Raw genomic sequence first — 10,944 nt, 5'->3', positions numbered from 1 at the left:
GGCAGGGCGCCTCGTTCCCCTGGCAGTGACCGGCACCCCAAAAACCCGCCGGGCGAACCGGGGGGCTCCGGGATCCCTCAGACCTTCCCGCGGGGCTCACCGGGCCCCAGCGCCCCGGCTTGGGCTGCAGCCAAGGGTGCGCTCGCCCCGGAGGGAGCAGCTCCCCCGGTTTTGGGGTGCCCGTGCTCACGGAGTGCCCCCCGTGTTTATCTGAAGACACCCCCTAATCCTCTCCCGAGCTGGCTCAGGCTTCGCTTAAACACCCCCGAGGGGCTCGGGATTGCCCCCTTCCCTTGGCAGAGCTGTGCCGGCGGGATGTGATACGTCTGTGGAAAAATTTAATCCGTTTAATTCAAAGCACCAGTCCGGCCCTTGGAGCTGCTGAGGAAATACCCAGAGAAAAGCAGCTCAGCGATGACCATCAGCAAATCAGTTGCATTTTCAGGATCCAAAACAAACCTTCCAGCAAGACCTGCACCTGTGTCCCATCGCAGCTGAAACACGGGCATTAATTCTTGGAAGGTATCAAAGGATGTCAACAGCTGTGGCTTCAAATAGGGACTGTTCAAATAGGGACTGGCAGGGTGGAACTGGACCAATCACCACCCCCTCCAGCACTCACCACTTCTTCCAGACCTCAAAAAGGGCTTCTTTAGCCAAAAAACTCGTTTTTCCTCCTCCCACCTGCACTCCCTGGTCCAAAAGACAATGCCACATCTCACTCACCGATTATTCTGTTAGTTAAGACCTTCACTCATCCCAACCACCACATCCTTCCCCTGGCACATAACAAAATAAAGCTCTCCATGCTATCCCTCTTCTAAATGATAAATGTCCCAAGTAATTTTTATTTAGAGTACAAGAGAGAAGTACAAATGTATTTACACTGTGTACATAAACAATCAAATAATATATAATATCAAAGTTTTGTAAATAATGTTTACATAAATATTTACAGAGTTAAAGTGACGGTTGTTTGTTTTTTTGTTTTCTTTTTCTGGAAGTAAAACACGGCTTGTGAGAACTTTATACATCTTAGACTTATAATTAATATTAGAATACCTTCTTTTAAGCTTTATGATACACAGCCCTCCTTCCGGAGAGTGGGACTCCAGAGGGCGCTTAGAGTTGTCCTTGGGGACAGAGCTGGCCCGGGGATGGGTTTTCTCTGTCCCCAGAGGGCAGTAGCGGTTCCAGCCGAAATGTTCCCGCACGGCTGGGGAAGAGTTGTTCCAAAGGCTGGAACAAACAAACCCGGCAAGGCTCAGGGTCCTCTCAAAACCTGCCTGTGGATGGGCATTCCCAGCTGGCACGGTGTCCCCTCTGCCTACCTGGCATCACTCAGAGTGGTGACAAACCCCAGTGCAAACTGAGGCTGGAGTGGGGCAGGCAAAGGGGGGCTTGAGCAGGGGAAAATGCAACTGTTTGCTATCTCAGGAGGGAAAGGTGTCCCTTGGAAGTAGCCACCAGGGCCAAAGCCACCCCTGGGACAAAGAGGCGTGACTGGGGTGGCCACATCAGGGCTGTGGCAGCCTTCCAAGTGTCTGCTGGGCACTTGCTGGAGCAGAGGAGGAGGAGGGATAAGAACGATTTTTCTTTCCTCCAAATTATCCGTAAAAGCCAGGTGTGACTCATTCAGGCCCAGCTTTTCAGCTGCTCCAGCCCACTGGCAAATCCACGCAGGACATCCCACTGTGTCCCTTCTCCCCTGCCAACCCCAGGGACCAGCAGCCCGCCCTACACCCTGGGGTACGATCCCACACAGTGCAGCTGCACAGCTGGGTGTTCCCCCCACTCACCTGCCAAACCCATGCCCCAAAAACAACCCAGCACCCCATCCAAGACACAAAGCAGCCTCTGCCCCCGCCAGCTCTGCCAAGGGTCAACCCCCACCCAGTCCACTGCATGTCTCAGCATCAGTCCTTGCTGTCCAAAAATGCCGCTGCCGCTCCGGGGCCTTCACAGCACCATGGTGGGGATGTGGTGGGCCAGGGAGGCAGGGTGGGGCACGGGCAGGGCCGGCGAGTGGGCCTGCAGGGAGGCGTTGGGGGGCCGGTGCCGGGCGCTCTTCTGGTGCGCCCGCAGCCCCGCGAGCTGGGAGTAGGCACTTTGGCACACCTGGCACTTGTAGGGCCGCTCCCCCGTGTGCAGGCGGACGTGGTTGCGCAGGGTGGAGGACTGGCTGAAGCGGCGGTTGCAGAAGCGGCACACGAAGGGCTTGTCCAGGGTGTGGATCCGCATGTGGGAGCGCAGGTTGCTGCGGGAGTTGAAGCCGCGGTGGCAGATCACGCAGCGCATGCGCCCGTCGTGCTGGCCCCCGTCTCCACCGCGTGGAAATCCTCTGGGGATGGCAGGGGATGGTCAGGCAAATGCCCTACAGCACAGCAGATCACCCCATCCCCAAGCACCAAGGTGCTGGATGCCCTGGATAACCCCCTGTGCCCCCTCACTGGCTCCCTGCTTGTGGGGACACCCATACCAGGCAGAGAGGGGTCCAGGCTGGCACTTGGGACTTTGGGATGGGGCCAGTGCTGGGAATAGACTCACTCAGATTTGGATAATGGGGAACAATCAAGCTGAGCTGAATGAATCCCTAATAGACGGGCACAAAGAGCAGTTTTCCCCTCCGTGGGCCGCAGCAGAGCTGAAGGGGGCGAGGGCAGGAACCCACAGCCATGCTGTCCAAACCCTGCACTGGTCCCAGCTTCTCCCTCTGCTCTTTTGGGCTCTTACCCACCTCTCTCATATATAGAAAATACAGTCAGAGAGCACAGATGGGATCCACCTCCAAACACGGGGTCCCCAGCAGTGCCTGAGCTCTGCTGTGCCCGCAGAGGAGCATCTCAGGGAACCACCAAGAAAAGCAGAGAGCGAACACCCAGGGAGAGAAAAGCCTCCTGAGGTGGTGATTTGGGGACAGATCCATTAAATGCAGAGTGAGGACATTAAATGCAGAGCTAGGATATCTAACATATCGCATAAGATGTCCCTGGCCTCAAGCCCACCCCATGGCCTCGGAGCTGGGCACAGGGTGAACAGGCAGGATTGATGCACCCATGGCTGTTTCCGATGCTACCTACCATGTTTGTTCTTCTTCTGCTCCTCTTCCAGGCCTGGCACACCAGGAATGCCCAGGAAGGTATTATGGGAGTTCCCATACCAGACCAGCAGCTCTTGGTCTGGAGGAATCATCTAGAAAGAAAGACACAGACAGGGGTGTTTGGAGGGGAGATAAACACCCATCCTCGTGCTGGTCCCTCTGGACCTACCCTGGTGGTACCCCATCTCCTGGGAGACCCTGCTGCCATCTGGGACCTGCCAGTGGTCCCCAGCACCCCCAGGCAGGCACAGCCCTGCCCAGGCTGCAGCACTGGAGGTGATGGCACAGCTCAGCACCACCCACCACGGGCACAAACGTGCTGTGGGGTGTCCTCCAGGCGCAGACACAAACAAAGTGACAGGAAAATATGCAGCAACAGAGCACACAGACAGAGCTGAGGGCTTTGGAGCACAGGACTCAGAGAGCTCAGGGAGATGAGGACAGGATGGCACACTGAGAAATAACCCATTTGTGGAGCCACAAACTGCAGCAAGGCACAAGTGACAGAGACCAAGGCAGAGAGCTGTGACACAGAGCCACAGCCCAGGGCTCCAGCAAAATGTTTCAGCTCTGGACAGAGCCACCAACACCCTCCTGCTGTAGGGCACAGGCAGCATCTCCCACCTGACCCTGCCAGGGCTGATTTTAGAAGGTGGAAATGCAGCTCCATCAGCAAAGAGCTTGCCAGCCAATGGATCAGAAGAGAGCTCAGAGCTGCTCTAGGAGACCATGACTTGGGTGTGAGATGCTGCCTATGTCCCACACCAAAGGCACTGTGCCTGCAATAGCCCAAGGAGATGCACAGGGACAGGGAAGGGGTTTTGCATCACACATGCTCCCATTTTCCTGGCACTTCTTCCCCCATTATGTTACCTGCACTGCCAGGGTGAGTGGCCAGGAAATGCCACTCAGGGCTCCCCGCGTGCAGCAGATGTGGCTGGGAGGGTGGACACTCTCACAGGGCTTCAGACAACACTGACATCAACATCACTTCATTAAAAAATACACATATTTCCCCTTGCAGGTCCCTAGTGTTGAGAACCAAATTTAGGAACGGGAAAGTCCTGACTTTCGGAAGATGGTTTTGCACACGCGGAGTAGTCCAAGAGAAGTATCATCCACATGAAACACAGGTCATAAGTTAGATCACCCAAACACTGAAAAAATGTGCCAAATTTTAAGCATCTGAAAGCAGCAGGAATTTTACTGCATACGTTGTAAGTGTCCATCTGCATAAAGACCTCACTGGGGCTGCAGAGGAGGAATTTGGAAGGCAGTGGAAGCCGATGTCCTTTTATATCCCAAATTGGTGCTGTTTTTTGGTGTCATTTTCCCTTAACAGAAATTTACTTATTTTTAATACAAGCCAAAAAAAATATTGCTGAAAGGATAAAACACTCTGCATGGGTGCATATGTGTGTTTTACTCTACTGAAGCAGCTACACCCACACCAGCAGTGGGTGAGCACCCATGTCCACACACCCCAAAGCCAATTTAAATTGCCCCCCAGGAATGCCATGGCTTTCAGATCAAAGGCCAAAACTCGCTGCCCTCCCTTTATTTTCCAGCAGCAGCATCTTGGTATTGGTGAGAATGAGGGTGGGAAAAACTAATTAGCAAGTAAGAGCAGGAACAGGCAAAACACATTAAAATACTAAAGGCAAATAGCAGAAAAGGCACCAAATAAATCTGATTTTGTGGTGGATAGTCGAGAAAGGCATCTTAAGAGATGTTGTGCTGGAGCCACAGTGCAGCAGAGGCGGGTGCAGAGTGGCAGGGACTGGGCAGCTCACGGTGCCTGCTGGGGAAGGGACACCGTGGGCATGGGCAGGAGGCTGTGCAGGGGGACAGGAGGAGTGTGGCAGTGCCCATGCACAGACACTTGTCCTGCTGAACAGGGCAGCTCTAAATTTGGGTCAGTGTGTGCGTATCCTGCCCAGGACTGGATTGTTCCCACTGGTGTCAGGCTGATGCTGCACCCTCAGTCCAGGGCTTGAGGTGAGGGAGTTGCCAGGAGAGGTGTGGTAGGTGACAAGGGGGATTGCTCCAGTCCAAGGATGCCAAAGACTCCATGTGATTAATGAGCAGAGAGAGAAACAGTAGAGGAAAATCCTCTCTTATTTTTCCTTCTCTTGTTGGGTGCACAAACTCCAGTAGGTTTGAATGAGCGATGTATTTTGGACTGCATGTGTCTGTGTACAGAGGCAGGAATGGGGAGCCCAGGAAAAAGGCAATTCCTTGACCAGCTGTGATCCAGATCCTCACACATTCCATCCTTCCCCTCATCACACTCTCATCCATCCCCTTTTGCTTCTCCTGGCACAGAGGCATCCATGCCAACATGGTGGCAGCAGGAGCACCACCAGATACCTGCCGTGCCTGGGGAGCACTCTGCAGCATGACAGCAGGCAGCCCTCATCCCCACCTTCTCCTCTCCATCACTCAGGGTTCAGCACTCTCAGAATTTCAGTTTTGGTGCTTGTGCCAACGGAATTAAACTCACCCTGCTCAGGTGCTCACTGCTTCAGCCCCAGGAGCAAACCTGCAGATGGACCATGACTAGACAGGGCCTCTACATGCACCTCCACAAATATTGGATCACCCACCCCGTCACCCATGCCTGCACAAGGTGTGAAAACCACAGCTGTATTCCTAATTACACCACAGCTACCTGGAATTATTTCACTCATTTGCATAATTAGGAACAGTAATAAAAAGCAATTAAGCTGCTGTCACAACAGGCACAGCTGCCCACAGGAGTATCAGATCTAAAAACTGAGAGCAGCTGAAGCCTAGGGAGAGGTGTCCAGCGTGGGGAGAGCAGCAGGGAAGCACTTAGGGCTGTTGGTCACAGCACTGCACAGGGAAATGCAGCAGAGCCTGAGGGGCACACAGAACTCTCCCACTGCGGGAGAGAATATACCTGCTCCTCTCCCTACCCACCCCCTTGCCTTCCCACAGCACTACAGCTTCCCCTAACCCAGCCCTGCTGCTGGCTCAGTGCAGGATGGGGCTGTGGTCCTGTGCTGGGGAGCATTTGAGTGTATGCTCCTCTGTAAACCAGTGCAGGAGCTCGAATAGATCCGGGAAGCTGCCCACAGAGCCAGCGGGCACTCGCGCTCCTTCCCGGCAGAGACCCCTCCCAGCTGCGAGTGCTCCCGAGCAGGAGAGACTCTGGACCCGATACTACATGGGGATCAATCTACAGTTCTGGTCTGGGATGAACTGGGAGATGTTCTCTCCTGTGACTCTTTAAGCCAAAGATGCTGCCCAGGACACCTCCCCGAGCCACCACCTTCCTCCACCTGCAACAGCGTCGGGTTATGGGCACACTGCACACAAGCAGGGCTGGTCCTCACTGTCATCCTACTGGAACTGTGGGACATGTATGCACATGGCATCAATAATGCCAGGGAGCCAGACACCCGCCTCCATCCCAGTGTCTCCTGCAGGGAGCTGTGGGTGCCCTCCAGCCTGTGCCATACCTGGGACCCAGTACCTGCTCCTGTGCCAGGCCAGCACTGGCCAGCACTTCATACAGGAGCACACAGGGGAGACAGGCAGGATGAATCCCTTCTCCACAGCCCCACTGAGGAAAGCCCGAGGCACTGAGCTGCTCCCTGCCTGCTCTGTGGCTCCCTACTCTGTGCACAACCAGAGTCCAACACCCAAGTGAAGCTGTGCAGAGTCAGGCACAGCCTGCACTCAGCACCTGGGTTTCACAGAAACCCCAAAACATTCCCCTGCTACAGAGAAGCAGATTCTGCACAAAATCCCATTTTTTCAATAGAGCACCAAACCCCCGTCCCTGCCCAAATCCCCACCTGGGCCAGGATTGCAGCTCTTCTCACACTTCACACCCCAGACAAGCTCAGGCAGTGTTTGTTCTCTCTCTGCTCAGCACAGGTCACTCCCATGAAAGGGGACAGACAGGGGAAGGGAACTTTACTGCTCCCTGAAGCCCATGTGATGGCCACTCCCTGTGGTGCCCACCTCTCCCAGTGGATCTGGATACTAGGAACGGCAAAGCTGCCCTGTGCTTCCACAGACACCCCAACAACAGCCCGAAAAACAAGTGAGGGAGGGACTGTGGGGTGGCGGATCCCTCCACCCTGCCTCCACCCCTGCAGCTGCCAGTCACCCTTCGGCCCCACTTACCTCGATGGCCTTGTAGAAGATGCTGTTCCCGATCTGGACCACCTCCAGGTTCTGCTCCTGCTCGTTCCGTGCACACTTGATGTAGGTCATCCAGCTGCGATGATCCTCCTGGCTGGCGTCGATGAAATACCGCACAGTGCCGTCCTCGTTGAAGACCTGGGAGGGGGAGAGAGCAGTTGGTAGCGATGAGCCCACAGTGGGCTGAGCCCCTCCACCTCCTGCCTCTGGGATAAAGCCCCTGGACAGGGACAAGCTCAGCCCCAAGGCTGTGCTGGCTTTGAGACCCAGTCAATGACCAGGAGACATCCGAACCCTTTCTGCTCACAATCCCGAGCTGTGCATCTGCAGTGGGGCTGAAAAGGCTGCTCTGCTCTGGCATGGCTGGTCCCACCAGCCCCTATGCCCCTGGATAACCCAGCTCCCTGCCCCAATCCCCCTTCTTGGCAGAGCCCCACCAGCAGCTCAGCCACAGAGGAAGGAGCTGTTCCAGCATCCTGCAAGTGCCTGTGGGAGTGGGAGCATCCCTGGGTGGAGGGAGAAGGTGCCTGCCAGGCCTGGAAAGATGCTTTGCAGGGTGGCAAGAAAGGTGAGGCAAGTTTCTATTAAGCAAAAAAATGTAATAATAACTAACAATAATTAAGTGCAAGTCTGAGTGAAACAAACCCCAAAAAAGGAAGAAAACCCTGTCTACTTACTGGGCATTAATGTACAATGTCCTGGCATTTCAGATCCCCCAAATCCCATGGCTTCACTTGGGATTAATCTCACTGGGTCTGGGACAAAGCAGGGGACAGGGCAGACCTGGTTTTGCCCACGGTGCCCAGTGTGAGCAGCAGCCAGTTGTGTGTTCCACCACAACAGGGCAGGGCAGGGTGAGATCTGGCTACTTGGCACACCAGCAGCAGAATTTTGGGGCTCCTCTGAAGGCTGGCTGCACCCTGAGGGCTGAGGAAACCTCATCCTTCTCCTGCCTGAAGGGTTTCCTAAATCCACCTGCCCAGATCTTTGCACGAATGAGGAAACTGAGGCACGGGGAGGGTGTCAGGTGCCACACAAGCACAGGACAGAGCCCCAGCACCCCGGCCCTGCCTCTCCCCGGGCCGGTCCGGGCTGCGCGCACAGGGACTGTCGTTACCTCCCACATGAGGTTGTTGTTCTTGCACAGGTCCACATGCTCGGGGGAGATGACCCTGCCCGTGAACGGCCCCATCTCGGTGCCGGCCTTGATCCAGGTCTTGGAGAAGATGCCGAGCCCTTCGCCGGGGATGGAGCTCTGGGCGATGATCACTTCCGACGGCAGCACCAGGCTGGAGAGCTTCTGCACCTCTGTGAGGGGGGAGAGGGCTCAGAAAAGGACCAGGGAGGGGAGACCAGGGACGGCGGGGACCCCTCCCCATCCCCATCCCAGACCCCGGGGCTGAGCCTTTGAAACGCCCAACCGGGCTCCCACAAAGCGGTACAAGGTTCCCCCGGGGCATTGAGGAGGTACCTGGGAAAAGCATCCCGAGCTGGGCGAGGGAGCGGGGCTGGGAAAGGAGGTTAAATGGTGTCTATTTCGGCCCATCCAGCAATTTGTCATGCTGTTAAAGTGATCTGCATTCATTAAACTCAACTAGAAAGAAATTGCTAATTCTAAATTCATTAGTCCTTTAGGAATGCTGTAGCGGTACATTGTGCCTGAATGGCGCGAGGGCTTGTTTAAAAGGGCCCAGGAATTCCTCTTACAAAATGGGGAGATGAGATGGTTGACATATCGTGAATGGAAATGGAATTAGCCTTCATGGTAAATTAAGAGAGGAACAGAAATCCGAGAGGGGGAAAAGGGAGCCGGGACGCCCCGGCGATGCCGGGGCGAGAGAAAAGATATTGTCCCGGGCGGCTGAATGCGGGGCGGCCCCGGCCCCCCCGGCTCCCCCAGCCCGCGGTTTAAGTGGGAACTTTCTCAGGTCAAGCCCAAGTTAACCAAATGAATTTAAAGCCCTTTTTCCCCAGTCCCACGCCTGGGGAGAGCGGGGCGCCGGGACCGCATCCCACCGCCGGGCACCGGGAGCCCGGCCCGGGGCGGGAAACCGGGGGGACCTGGGTGGGTCCGGGGTGGGGGGTGCAGGGGGTCACTCACCTCCGGAGAAGGACTGAGCCAGGACCTCGGCCGTGAAGGCGGTCTTGGGGCTGCTCTTCTCCTCGAAAAGCTGCTCGCCCAACACGTTTCTCCAGCGGCCGTAGAGGAAGCTGTGCAGGATGTCGGAGGTGATCACCTCGGCCAGCGAGAGCCCCTGAGGCTTCAGCCCGGGCTTGAGGACCAGGGCCTCGGCGGGCAGCACCGAGCCCATCATGGGGGCGAGGCGGCGGGGCCGGACGCGACGGGGCCGGGCACGGCGGGCGGTGGGCGGCGGGCTGGGCTCCGTGCGGCTCGGTGGCTCCCGCCCGGCTATATATGAGCTTCATTGACCCTCCTAATTGGTTATTAATGACCTCCCTGACGTTGGCGGAGAGACTGGGGCTGCCGGAGCGAGGCGAGCCGTCGGAGCCCCCCCCTTCCCATCCCCTCCTTCCCTCCCCTCCCGGGGGTGGGGTGGCTGAAGGGAGGGAGGGACACGGCGAGCACATACACACAACCACGCACAAACACACACACGTATATACATATACACGCACGTACACAAGCACAGGCTCGACCCCCGCAACTCCCGGCCCGGGCAAACCCAAAGCCGGGCACCTGCACCCGAGCACGGCAGAAAAGCAACGAAACGGACAGAAATGCCCTCGCCGGTGTTCCACGGACCGGACGCACCCTCGGGCACGGTCCCGCAGGGGCTCGCTCCCTGCCCGGCCCTCGCGCTCGTTTTGGGGCTCAAACGCGGCGCTTTGGGGCCGTTGAGCACCACAACGAAATCGGCGGCCCCGAGCCCGACAGGCCCGGCTGGTCGGTGGCGTTTGGCCCTCACGGCCCCGGGGAACGGGCCGAGGCTCCCCCAGCTGGTCCCGACCGGCCGCGGCTCCCCGCTGGCCCCCGCACCCCGGGCCGGTACCGGCGGTCCCGGGAGGAGCCGGCGCTGCGCCCCCAAACCCCGGGGAGGATCCCCAAGCACGGAGCGGGGGGTAGGCACTCTCGGGGTTGATCCCCGCTTGACCCCAGGGCCAGGCTCTCCCGGCTGCCACCTCCAGCCCGGCCGGTCCTCAATCCCGCATCCCTATGGGAATTGCGCCCACGGGTGGATCGGGGATCCGCTCGAGGATCCCTCACCTCCCCGCAGTGGTAACCCTGTCCTTCCGTGTCCCCCCAGTGCCGGACCCCGGCCCCGGGGGGAGCTGCAGCACCTCTGGGGCTCTGCTGCTGCAACACCCACATCCCCGCACCCGAAGACATTCCCCGGCCAGACACGGCGCCCATCCCCGCCCCGCCAAGTCCCGGGAGCTCCGTCAGCACCCCTGATCCCCAGGAAGGTGGCACCAGAGCAGTCGCCCCAAATACAGCGCTCCCCTCCCTCCGGGCCCGAGCTTCGCCGGCTCAGCAAAGGGTTAATCTTTCCCGGATTTAAACCCAGTCCTGCTGTGTCGGAGCTTAGAGCCCTCTCCTTAGCCTTGTTCTTTTGATTTTCATGGGGACGAGGGGCTGTAAAGGACTGGGGGAAGAAAGATAGGCCCCCAAATTCCTCAGGCGCTCAAAGGCCGGTTCCTGCGCCCGG

At 57.4% G+C, this 10,944-nt stretch overlaps 1 protein-coding gene across 1 annotated transcript; it reads right to left on the bottom strand.

The window, feature by feature from the left end:
* Window positions 1-1,959: 1,959 nt before the first annotated feature.
* On the bottom strand, window positions 1,960-9,591 carry PRDM12 (PR/SET domain 12). Its single transcript, XM_050320234.1, is given in 6 exon segments — window positions 1,960-2,306; window positions 2,309-2,341; window positions 3,081-3,192; window positions 7,259-7,414; window positions 8,394-8,584; window positions 9,378-9,591. Coding segments are annotated over 6 exon segments (1,053 nt in total).
* Window positions 9,592-10,944: the final 1,353 nt, after the last annotated feature.

The sequence above is a fragment of the Myiozetetes cayanensis genome, unplaced genomic scaffold, assembly GCF_022539395.1.
Source record: "Myiozetetes cayanensis isolate MyiCay16 unplaced genomic scaffold, myiCay2020 scf23, whole genome shotgun sequence".
Lineage (NCBI taxonomy): Eukaryota > Metazoa > Chordata > Aves > Passeriformes > Tyrannidae > Myiozetetes > Myiozetetes cayanensis.
This window is presented reverse-complemented; position numbering and strand designations above follow the sequence as displayed.